The 13,497-nt window shown below is 38.7% G+C and overlaps 1 protein-coding gene across 1 annotated transcript in view; it reads right to left on the bottom strand.

Moving 5' to 3' along the window:
- The window catches only part of ZPLD1 (zona pellucida like domain containing 1), a 44,832-nt gene that overhangs the window by 16,746 nt on the left and 14,589 nt on the right, over positions 1–13,497 (bottom strand). The window contains exons 3-6 of the mRNA XM_044442500.1: positions 11,732–11,913; positions 10,863–10,935; positions 4,159–4,256; positions 1,472–1,552 (exon numbers count right to left, since the gene is read on the bottom strand). Of these exons, the coding sequence (XP_044298435.1) occupies positions 1,472–1,552; positions 4,159–4,256; positions 10,863–10,935; positions 11,732–11,913 (434 nt within the window). The remainder of the gene's footprint in view (positions 1–1,471; positions 1,553–4,158; positions 4,257–10,862; positions 10,936–11,731; positions 11,914–13,497) is intronic.

Genomic DNA, 13,497 nt, shown 5'->3' on the forward strand with positions numbered 1-13,497 from the left:
GACTTCCATGAGAGTGCTTGGATGAAGTGTGTCATCACAAAACTTCACTTTTTGGGTCTATCACCATAGCACTAGTTGAAGTTAGGACTCAGCAAAACAAAGCAATCAAACAGCACTTATATGATATGGAACAACAGAACAATCTGACTATAGCAAAAAAATACCCATGGTATGGTTATTTTTCACTTAGATCCTTTGATACATTGGCATTATACCTGCAAAATTTAACAGTTCTAAAATACAGATAAGCTTTTACATATTCAAGACTCAGTATACTGTCACAGTTGTACTCAAGGTCAATTTAAAGGAATCCCTTTGGGAAATCACTTATGGCCATGTGGAGATGGAATATTGAAACAGTAGCTAATGTACTATTATTCTACAATTTCGATAAAGATCTAAGGACTGAAGTGATTATTCCCCTACTGTTGCCTATTCCAGGGTGACCTGATTCTGCGTATGTGTCCTTTCTTTTAGCAGATCAAAACAAACAGGTCGTGATGAAAACTGCAAGACTCCTAGCCAGCTATTAAAACAAGATTTTCTTTTGTTTCAGAGTTTTAACTTCTATAGGTTCTGAGAGGCTATGTACAATAAACTATCCAATAATTTTGGTACTGGTGTCTAAAATAAATTAGGGAAGATTTTACGCTTAATACATTTTATTTTTTCTTAGTTCTGTGCATTTATATTTTATATGCTAAGGTCTATGGCTGATGTAAATAAAGATTGAATGCCTGACTGACAATGTCATATGCACATTTCTTGGGATATAGTTCTAGTGATAATGATGTAGCTCAGGATGATTATGGATTACTAATTTATGACCTATCAGAACCTGATGCTTGCTAAATTAATCTATCACTTCACAGTGATGGCCAAGAAAACTCAGGCTGAAAGCTTTTCCCTCAAGGTAGTTTGGTTATCTTTGTGGGCTCTCAATTCATAAGAACATAATGACACCCATGTTGGAGCAGAGCAGAGTCAGTCCAGCATTTGTCTCCCACAATGGCCTATGGGACTCCCACAAGCAAGACATGAATGTATTCCTAGTGGTGCACCTGAAGAAATGGCACTGAGGGGTACAATATACCATTACCATGACTAGCTGTCATTGACAGAATTCTCATTCATGAATTTACCAAATTCATTTTTATGCCACCACTGGGTATCTTTGTTTAGCATACATTTGTTTGTTAGAAACTTACAGAATAAGCTAGACTCAGCTGATAGTCATTAATGAAGGACATTGTTAACATACATGTTTCTGCACTGATATTCGATGAGGCAAGCCTTCCCCAAGGAATGACACATGTCAGTACCTATTTTCAAAACTGTAAAGACCAATTGCATGTAATGGATGCTTTATTTAAATGAACAGAATTTTTGAGCTTACTCTGGAAGCCTTCCATATATTCATCTATTCTATAACAGCATGACAGACAAAATACTACATTTAGAAAATATCTACCTGAAAAAGAGATCATATCGCAGATCATCATTTGGATTTCCAGATGGAGTGGTGTAGCAGTAGTCCATTAAAACATTCCATCTGTACAAAGAAAGATAATTACCTGTTAAAATATTACTTGAGATATAGCAAGATATGTGCATCTTGATGAATAGTAACTTTGATATGTGTCATTATTTTCTGATTCAACAGATAAGCAAAATCCTTTTGGTGTTATTGAAACAATACAATTTTGATTTTCTGCATTCTTGATATTACTGAACAGCTGCTACAATATAACTATCATAGAATTATAGAAAAGTAGAGTTGGAAAGCCATTGAGTCCATCTCCCTGCTCAGTGCAGGACACCAGGTTAAAGCATCTCTATAGAATCATAAAACAGTAGAAAGCAACCCGTTCCAGGAACAGCATCAGGCAGGGAGTTTGACTGGGGTGATACACCTGTCACACTGTAATGCAGGTCTCCTAAAGCGAGCTGAAGGGCAAAAGCTTGATTTTCAGTATGAATACTGAACATGAAAGCAGGGCCTCACTTCACAATTCTTCTGACTTCTGAGTTTTAACCAGGAGATGTCAGAAAACTAATGTAGAAGTATAATCTCACACAGTACAGGGGCATGGATGTTATAGTTATGAAATACTGAAGTGCAATAGTTGTCACTGATCTGCTCTCATTTCTTTGGCTATTTCAGCTTTATGAGTTCATCCAGCAAGAATCCACATTTTCTTGCATTATATGTTGAGATCTCTATATTGCTTTCAAAGTATCAACATAAAACCAGCAGGAGTAGCCCAAACTTGTTTTATTGAGTGTACCTATCACTGTAATTTTGCTACTCAATGGGAGCCATTAGCAAGGCATAAACACCAGCACAGAGGTTATATTCCCTTTTATCATATAAACTGCTTCATCTACAATATGAAGTGATAAAAGATACAATAAATAATGGGCAAATCCATATTTGTTTTTGAAAATCCCTAGTCTGACAGTTAAGCTGTGGTGTTCAGATAATAACCAATACTAGGTGTGATCCATTTGTCTCCTGTTTTCCATAGGGCACCAATGCATTATCTGGGTTTGCATGACATGAAAAGCTGTGGAGGTTTTTACCATTGTTGGTCCATTGTGGTGTCAATGTAGTACAAAAAACCCATCATGATGTTTCATTTGGTCTTTAGAAACCATGAACAGAAGCTACAGTTCTATGGGCTTTTTGTACTATGGTTACTTGTTGTGTTGTCCAGACCTGGAAATCACAACCCATTGTGGCATGAACGCTAGAGCCAGAGAGTTGCTTGGCAAGAACAGCCATGCCCCCTTGCAAAGCAGCTAGCCTGAGAGCACGGCTGACAACTGCTACTTCACATGGCTGCCACTGCTCTGCCTGCTTCCTGCCTTAAAGATCTTCTTTGGGCAGAAGTGGGCAATCACCTAGGAGGTGAATCCCTGCTGCATGTCTGAGAGAAGTCTAAATCCCAGCACCCATCCTAGTGCCTTTCTCTCAAGCAGTAGTGATGAGGGGGAGGCAATACACACACCCTTTCTCACTCCACCTTGCAATAAAGGCACCCCAACCCAGTGCCCATGGACATGAGAATCCTAGTTCTGGAAGTGGCAGTTACCAAGCAGTGCTGCTCTATTTGCCATCCTAAGGGAGAATTGTGATGCATTGAGAAAGGAATATTAGCTTCCTTCCCCCTTGGATTCTTTTAGTGAAGCATCACCACAACAAGCACGACTCAGTATAGATTTTGCACTACTCAGGATGCTCTCAGTGATTTAGATGTACACCATGCTCTGTCTCTACAGCTCAGAAACACTATTTCCTTACTGCACAGAAATCCTTGCGGTATGTCTCTAGAATTATCATCTTAGAAATACCCCAGGAATACCATCAAGCTTACCCAGTTTATCTGATGTTATCCTTATAAGCCATTTGGGCTAATGGGCAGTGTAGAAAATAAATAAATAAATGCATCAATAATTCTTTTAGCTAAAGCCAGTCCAGGTTAGCTGAGTCTAGGTAAAAGTACTCTTGGAAGGAATGGGAAAACTAATTTGGTTCACATTTTAATAGAAACTGAATTAGTTTGCCCTTTCCAAACTAATATACAAATCAGCCTTCTCATTTCTCTGTATTAAAGTACTTCTCTAATCAAAATCTCTAGACCACAATGTGTTCTTTGAGGAATATTATAGAAAACTGTTTGCAAAAATGTGTTTATTATGGAACTTTGCATATAAAGTATGTATGGATTTTCATGCAAATTGTGTATAGATTTTCCTATAGACTCTTAAAATAAATCACTAACTGATGAGGAAAGCAGATGGACTAAGCCTGTGTTTTAAAAAATGCAAATGTTTATAGAAAGTGACAAAACGATTTGTCCATTCTTGGCTGAAAAAAGACTTATGCAAACCCATCTAAACAGCTAGGATATGAATTCAGCCCTTTCTTCAGGTCAAAACCCATATTTGACTCTAAGAAAGACAATGGTGCTTACATGTAAACTACGTATGATTCCAAGGTCATCATCCATTTTCACAGATGTATTTTCACCACAGAGATCCCTTGTTCAGTTCCTGGTATCTGCTCACCTTTTGCTGTACCCCAAAGAGTTTATATAGAACTGTGTCTGGCACCACAGATACATCAAACAAAATAAATTATATAATTTACAGTACCTTCCATCAAGGTTTGTTGCCCTCACAGCTGCAAAAACTTTTGTTTTCAAAGGTAGTCCAGTATTTGGGATGATCAGCTGCTGGCTGTATGTAGAGTCCTAGAAAAGCAAACAGTTTTTCTAAAATATTGGTAATATTACCCTATGTAACTTTCCAGCACTTGCTGTCTGTTGGTAAAGCTAGGAAGGATTAATCTGCAGTGGCATAGAAGGAAGAAGAGCAATTTATAGTCCTTCAGATATTTTCGCTTACAGCTCCCATCAAATGTAATCTGGCTAGCTAATACTGAGGGTTGATGAGAGTTGCAGGTAAAAACATCTGGAGACCACAAGATACCCACCCCTGTTCTATTGGGAATAAGAAACCCCTAACTGAAAGTAAGCCACAGAAAGGACTTTGTAACAAACTAATAAGTTTGTTTGTTACAAATAACATCCTCAAAAGTGTTGCTTCGAGGCAAGGAGCTGTAATGTGTGTTATGGTTCTGCATGCCAATGTCAAACACTGATCTGGGAACCCAGGTCATGGTTTTTAGACTGCGACGTGGTTATGGCTCATTTTCCAGGGGATTTGTAGTGGCAGAGACTCTTAACCCATGGTAATCCTGCACTGATTTTCCCTACAGTGCTGCCCCAAACTCTTTCCCATAGTCGCTCCCCACTAGCACCACCACTTGACAAAGCAAACCTATATCTGGGAATAAAGATGCTGAGGAAGAGTTACTGCCTCCCATGCATTGCCTCCATTTCTCTCCCAGGCTCAGACCCACATTTGCCACTGAATGCTTCGTTTGGCCCTGGGGCAGTGTACAATCCACAAGGAATATCTCACTTGCTGGGATCAGTTAGAAGATGGATGGGACTTCTTGGCTTTGCCTTCACTGATTCATGTATTGGGAACCACAGAAAACTAGATCAGCCCTCCAGCATAATTCAACATGACCAAATGCACTTGCAGTGAACTGCGTTTAATAATGCTGTAGATTACAGGGGGAAGAGAATGTCAGTATATATTGAGATCATATCTAGTGGAAGCTGTGCCAGACAATTTGCAAAGGAATTAAATCAAATGCTAACCATGACATGTGCATAGATAAACAAAATCATTAAACATGTCATACAGAATCTTGAAACCAAGTTGTGCAAGCCATTAACATAGTCCCTGTATTCAATATTTTAATCTGCCAAAGAGGGCTGCTTATTATCATAAAGATGTTCCTTACCTTCTTTCAGGTAGTAGTGGTTTTTATTCTATTGTCCCAGATAATTGGTATTAAACCTACTGCCATAGAACTAGATGGGATTCAGAAGGAAGCCTTCAAAATTAGGAACTAAGAATCCATTGATACTTTTATAGATTGCATTTAGATTTCATTCTTAGGCACACTTACATATTAGTAATTTCCCACTGAATTCAATGCAACATAGTCCCAGATAAACAAACATAGGATCAGTAACTCCAGTTATCAGCATTGACAAATATGGCATAAACAAACTTAGAGTGCCTTAATTGTTTAGTGCAATCCTATGCATGTTCAGACAGGAATAGAAGTCTTATAATTCCCAGCATTCACCGTGCTGACTGAGGAATGATGTGAGTTGTAGTATTTTTCCTGTCTTTTCCAATTAAATATCCAAAAATCTGTGTCATAAATGAACCATATTGATTATTTATATGTGTGCTGATTGTATGCTGTAGACCAGAGGTTCTCAAACTTTTTGAATAGAGGGCCAGTTGAAAGGTCCCAGTGATGGGTGCGGGCCGCCAAGGCAGTGTGGGCAGGGGGTGCGGGCTGGGGCACAGGGGCATGCGCGTGCGCGCAGAAAGGCGGGGCATGCCTGCACAGAGATCATTTTCTCCCAACGAGTCCAAAACAATCTCCCTGAGAGCAAGCCGGCACCTTGCCACACACACACACATGCACGTGCACACGTGGCGAGCTATGGTGGGCCAGGTAAATTGGCATGGTGGGCCAGATCCAGCCCAGAGGCCATAGTTTGAGGACCCATGCTGTAGACAAACACTATCTTTCCATGATCAGGACGAGAGAAACTAGATTATAGCCAGATCCTCGAGGAAGGTGGATTTATTCCTTTATCCCTGCCTTGATCCCAGTCAGAATTTGAGCTTCCATGTATTCCTCATGAAGATAGGAAAGCAAATACAAAGAAAGAAAACCTGATTGGCTTTTACTAGTAATGATGGATCTAGACTTTATCATACTAAAGGCCAATGGCATTAAATTTAGTCATGACTACTATAACTAGCATAACTTCATAATGAAGTGAGGTCGACCCATATTAATCTCTTCATGAGACCCAATAGGTGCAGGAGTGACTGATGGTTCCACTGTTAGAATGTTAGAGCACTATTCATCATGGTGAACATAGGTTTAGCCCGTGTTTCAGCACCATGGAGACCTCCCTAAAGCTCAGACTGAATCCTGAGATAGATACACACCAGTCTTAACTGAAAAATTGCCTGTTTTTTCTAGGCTGTGATATGAATCCTAGTTGCTATGCCTGCCTCCAGAGGCCATCATGTTATCTTACTGTTTTCCCTTTGTAGGAGATTTTGGGTTTGGGTTCTGGGCTTGATTTTTTAACCCCTGTCTTATTTGTCAGATAACTGTTGATCAAATCCTGTTTTATCAGGGTTTCCAAATGTTAATTAAAGGACATATATAACAATGAAATCTACATTATTATTTTAGACCTGTTGTGAATGTTAGCAGAAAATTATGAATAACAAAGTGATTTAAATAACAGATTTAGGGAACAATTTTATGCACATTTAGATTAAAAAAGAAAAAGGTCTACGGCTCTCATTGTGGCCTAGTCAGCTATGATGGCTGCCCATGCTGGGATTTTTTTCTGTCCATATATATATATATATATATATATATATATATATATATATATCTCCCCCTAGGATTGTTAGCGTTTTTGTCAGATTGCCCCATTCTCTAGAAGGATTTAAATCACACAGGCAAAGGTAAAAAAAATGTACTTCAGATCATTATTCAAGCACAGCACACTTTGACTAGAGTATATTACATTTTAAATCTATGGAAATGAATGTGCATCATATTCATGCTTGATTAACTGCTTTCTTCAGAAAGAAAGATCTTGACCCTAACAGAATCCTTACTCATGAGCATCTCTTGTTCACCAAGTAGTCCCAGTGAAGCCACCAGCAGATTTTTTTATGGATCAGTTTATTCAGGGAGAACAATGGCAGGAAAAAGAACTGTCAAGTTTGAAGAAGTCCACACAGAACTTGAGAGGCACACATTTTATATATCTATTCTGAGCAATATTTGGGCGACTAACTACGGACAGCATTTCCAAATGAAGTGATACCAATTCAGAATGGTGCTGTGAGTCAGTTTATCCCAGCTGAACAAGCATTCAAAGATGTGTCCAGATTGTGGGGCTTCCATGCCTCAGCTGCAAAAAGCCATGTGGCTAAATGTTTCCAACATTTATGTGAAGGGAGATGTCTTATTTTAAAAGTGGTGGCATTACTTAACATTGCTGTCACTGCCCTCTTAATGTTTAGTATTTTTGGAAAGCGCCAGAGAGAAAATGATTCTGCAGATTTGCAGCATGGTTTAATTTGTACTGAAGATGGGTGCACTGGCCACCCACTGTTTAGTGTCCACGCGGCAGCATCAAACTCCTTACACAGTTCTGGCACAATTTACCATTAAAAAGAGAAAGGAAAGATTTCTTAGTTTATTTGAAATAGTGCCAAATGACTGTATATTAAAATGAATGTCCATTTACCACTCTTGATAATGGGAGAGTATGAGATATAAAGCAGATGGGGAAAGAGCAAGACTGAAGGCTAACATGCTGTCATGAGCAACCCACAATGCACCCTGGTAGAATGTATTAAGGTAGCACAAGCTGCAGAGCTAATTCATAGCATGTGTGAAGAGCTTACCTAGGCTGTCCTTAGAATACTATACTTGTAAATAAAATCTTCATCCTAAGATTTTATTTACAAGAACAGTGTGCTGAAATGATTTACAAAGGAATGCAAGTGTGAACATTTTAGAACAAAATGTGAATTAGGCAAAATTGATTAGGCCTTTCTCTCAGGGCCAGCCCTACCATTTGGCAGAGTGAGGTATCCACCATAGATAGATAATTTTAGGTGTCCTGGAAAAAGCAGCAGCAATCCTTTCTTTATTTAATGTATTATATTAATTTAGTTAGTTTAAAACATTTATATGCCTTCCTTTGCAGCAGCCTCAGGATAGCTTACAAGAATAGAATGAACATTTTTAAAACCAGGAAATAGGAAATTATGTGCTTGTAGGATTTTCTGTCTCAGGTCCCAAAAAATTGGCTGCCCTTGGGTGTAGTGCTGGGAGGAGTAGGGATTTCAAGAGATCCTTAGGCAGCAAAATATATTTGGGCTTGCCCTGTCACATATTCTCAAGAATTCTAAGAATAGTTGGACTAAGCTCTTCTAGAGCTAAATCCCCTACATTAAACTTACAACAGACATTAAAGCATTCCTTAAAATTTCCTATAATTTTCTATTATATTAATAGAAAGGAACTTTCTGTTCCTCTCCATATTTATATAATAGTGTCATTTTCAAGAGCCAAAGAATGTAATCTTAAGCATATTTCAGCAGCAAAACAAGTCCTACAGATACCAGCATTTCTCAACCAGCATGACTAGATGTGGATTCCTAGGAATTGTAGGACTTCTTTCCATATAAACATGCATAGGAGGGTGTCTGTAGTAGCAATCTTCCTTCTGACATATTTTAACATGCTCTGCAGAACTTTGTGCTGTCAGATAGCAAAACTTACAAACAGGAAATTCATTTAAATGTGATTGGAAATATTCCACTATGATATTTATAGTTCATTCATTATTACACTCCAAATCTAAAGCACTGACTTTTAAATCAACTGCATGAATTATAATCCAAGTCCATGATGACATGAATAATGATCCCAAAAAATGGACTTGTAATTTACTAGAATGCTGCTTGAGAGATGGAAAGCTGATTTTTAAATCAAATGTTGGAAAGGATTTTAATCAACACAAAATAACACTTGGAAGATTATTGTTGCTGTTATAAATAAAAGTTGCTAGAAATCTTTTACATTCCCTTTCAATATTTCTATTTACATAGAACAAGTTTCCACTGTTACCTATAATCATGTTTGATTATCATGCTAATAAGAGGAACTCATGAACTGACAGAAGATGTTCAAAATATTAGTCCTTGCAATGTCCAAAGGAATGGCAAAGAAATTATTAGTCTATAATAAATTTTATACATCAATAATTTGCACTCATGCTAGCACCAAGGCATTGGTCTAGACATGGTGAAGGTGTTGGAATAGGTCTTGCCTCCTGGCATAGAAAGTAATACCTGAACTAGCTTGGTTCCTCACAAATGAAGTAACCAAGGGCATCAATTTGCTGCTTCAAGGCAGGCAACTCTTAATGCTGCACAGTCCTTGATCGTCTGTCATAACATGCAAACAGACTTGCAATCAACTTTCCACAATCATTAGGACTGTTGCGCTTTATCTATGTGCACATCCCATGATGTTCTCTTTGCAGTAATGGTATGTCACAGTTTATGCATAGAGCCATTTGAAATTCAGCACACATTCGTTATGATCTTTTTGATTAGTACCATTCTGTGAGTTCATTTTTTGTGGAGCAATTTCCTGGTGCCTTGACAGAGTCTGAGGGGCCATTGGATAATCTGGACCCCCAGAACCAAGTCTGGAGACAGTGCTCTGACCTCAGAGCTAGAACTGGAGCACAAGCATGCATGCCATCCACAGTCGTCGTGAAAGAAATGCACCAGCTGCTTTCCAAGGCTGGGGAAGCAACTTTGGAGAAGAAAAAAGGATGCAACTCCTAGAGAGGTAGACAATAGTAGTGGGGTGAGGAGATGAGTTATCTTGAAGTCTGCACACCTTCAATCCCGCCATCTCCAAAATTATCCAAAATGCAGAGCAGCAAGAAGCAGAAGCCAGAGATGAGGACAGGCGTCAGGAGAGATGAGATGAGCTGCCCAGTTAGAGAGCTTGTGCCACCCTGAAGGTGGAGCCCCAGTGTTATTGACAGGAAAGGGTTTGGGGAGAAGTCCCTAGTTGAGGTTCAACACAGATGCTGTCTTCCAGCTTATTAAGGGTTACTTCATCTTGCAGCTGTGAAGTGTCAATAAAGAATCTGGTGTGCAAAGAGACTGCCTGGTGTCAGGAACTTTGGGGCAAGCAGTGGGGGACTGTGTTCACAACATGTGTACAGGGATTAGCAGCACTTAATTGGGACTGACTGAGCTCATTCTGGATTTGAATCATCATTTCCACTATTTCCAACATGCAGGCATAGATGTTGTTGCATGTATAGCCAAAATGGCACCACTGTATCAGCAGACCTGAAAGGAACCCAAATTCTGCAGAAGGATCCAAAATAATTTTTTAACCTCAAGAACAGCCCAATAAAAACTAAGCATGCTCATTGGTCATAGGATGCACCCTGATTTCGGGGGACTGGGTTAGAGGGAAGGGAACAACTGAGATCCTAAAGAAGACGTATTGGACACCACACATTTTTTGCAGGGTACATTGGTAGCATTTTAAGGGCAGTGATGGTGGGCTCTTTGGCAGAGGAGAAGTCGCTGTACTTAAGAATTTTCAACTTCTTTGTACTTACATTGTAAAGAAGCAAATTCAATGTGCTAATAAATGTACCATTGTTCTCTCTTACAGATATAGCAGCTGATGACCTAAAACAGATTAAGAAAGCAAGAACTATTGATGGGATCATCTTTGTTGCACTTAGAATTTTGTATTTCACTGCTGTTTGTTGTTAAATCAGTTTTTGAGACTCATTAAAAAGTATTTCCTTTCTCTCTCCCTCAGTTATAAATTACTATAAGCAGAAATTTGTAATAGAAGCTTTGACAGATGCTTGAAGCAATGGCCATTGCTAAAACAATGGATCAGGCAAATAATTAGCCAAGAACCAAACTGACAACAACAAAGAGGAACATTAATTTTCCATAGTGTACAGTAGCTGTTCATAAAAATAATGTTTGCTCATCTAATGTCTTCTAATACATTGCTATGCCAAAATAATTTAAAGTAAAATACACCTTTATATACTCTGCCATTATATAAGTACTACTCTGCCATTAGCAGGGAATTTTGGAAATCAGTTTCATCATGAAAACAAGCATCAGATCCTTGCAATCATTTTGCATCTCTTTCCTCTCTCCCTTGCTCCCTTCTTCCCTCTCTCTTTCAAAATCTTTGCATCATTTTCCCTCTCAATAGCTTTTCCTTTGTCCTTCTTTTGCTTATTCATCTAAGATTGATGTTGTTTTTATGCATAGAGGAGAAAGCAACAAGTGTGTGTCCATTTGGTTTATGAGGAGATCTGAAATGGCCACTTCATGCATCCCATCTCCCTCCCTCCCTCCAAATCCCAAAGCAGCTTCAGCATAAGAATAGATAAAACACAAGGGCCTTTCTATGAACAAACAAGTATCATCTCTTTAAACATAAATGTGATATACTTACGAAGCAAGTTGTGTATTGTTGACTAGGTATTCCAAAGGGTAGCTGCAACTAAATTTATAGAGAAGCCCTGGTAAATAGCTGATGATCGTTGGTGGATCTGGGGTGTCTATATATCCTGAAACATTACCTATCTGTACTGTAGATATATTGCCATATGCATTAATTCCTGGAACTGAGGTCACCTGTTTGGATAAAGTAAGAAAACAGAAATTACATTCAGGCAAAGCCTATAATGAAAGAGAGTCTTTTAAACCATGTAGACAGTGACATGAAACTTTCAAAAATCCCTTGTAGCCTGAATTCTGAGCTGTATGACTGATTCTAATTAATTTTTCCAGCAACTCCACACCATTCCCCTGTTGCACTAATGTTTTTATATGTTGGAGCTTTTCTTTGCAACAATGAATGATACAAATGAAAGCAACAGATATCTATGGTTACCTGGCATTTATATCAGATTCTGTCACATACTTGCATGAGCAAACTATCAGTTTTTCAGACTAAAATTTAGCTGAATACTTTCCCATACCCAAAACTTGGAGAAAATATTTACTGAATTTGTGGAGAAGATGAGATGATGGTATTATTTTGAACTACAAAGTATTCTCTTTCTTTCATCATTGCTATGATGAGAAAAACCACTCCCACACACAATAATATCACTGGGAACAACATTACAACAACACATAGTATAGTTCCCTGGGATGATGCCAAAAAGGTGGTAGGGCTGCTTAGAGGGCATCCAAGCCACCACTTAAACAAGTTGCAAGACATGTTTTTAGGAAAAAAGGAATAAGCAATAAGACCACTTGGTCACCTTGCTTTGAAGACTCATTACCAGCTGAAAAATTGAAGAAATCTTCAGCAGCTGTGTTGCAGTTGCTAGACGGAATGCAAGAGAGAACAAGGTTTGATCTATCGACCTGCCCTGTCAGCTGTCACTTACTCCTCCCATTTTGTCAGGCACTATCCACCATGCAGATACACATCTCCTATTGCTGAAAAGACAAGACAGATGTCTACATACTTGGGGTTAAACTGAAGTTTGAGCTGGATGATTATCATTTTCCTATATGATGGCCAAACTATGTTTTATGTCAGTATCATGCTTAGGAACACACACACACACACACACACACACACACATCAAAAACCAGCTGTGGAAGGCCCAAATTCAGGTTTGGAGATTAGCGCAGAAGGAGTTTAACCATATCCTGTTTTCCTGCCCCAAATCCTTTCCCAAGCTGTTATTTCCCTTTAAAAGTTGAACTTAGTGAAGAGTGAGAACTCCCAGCAAACAGCTCAGAATGGAGACATCTGAGCCTCACCGGGACAGGGGAAAGTAGGGAGGTGGCACATCTAGATGATCTCGCAACGGGGTTAACTAGTCCGTTGGGCACAGGAAGAAGGAGATAAGTCATTATTGGGCAGGAGAGGAATGTTGGGCCACTTGGATGAGGTGAAGGAATGTGGATATGTGCTTTGCTGCATTCTTTGCTCTTCAGCAAAGTGATCTGTATGTATATCCTTAATTAAAAGGCTGAAAAAATATCTAATATATACCCTGGCAACAATATGCTGAAATGAATGAATAATGCTGGGATTATATAGACCCTCTTATCATATGTAAATAGAAGAATTACTGGCACAGGAAAGTTGAGCTGTGGAAATTCAGAAAATAATTCCAGACTCCAAAATTGTAATGTCTTCCTTTATGGAATTTTAATGGAATAAACAATGAATGCAGGTTATACCCAGTGGTCACT

This window comes from Varanus komodoensis, unplaced genomic scaffold, assembly GCF_004798865.1.
Source record: "Varanus komodoensis strain SLA01 unplaced genomic scaffold, ASM479886v1 scaffold4, whole genome shotgun sequence".
Classification (NCBI taxonomy): Eukaryota; Metazoa; Chordata; class Lepidosauria; order Squamata; family Varanidae; genus Varanus; species Varanus komodoensis.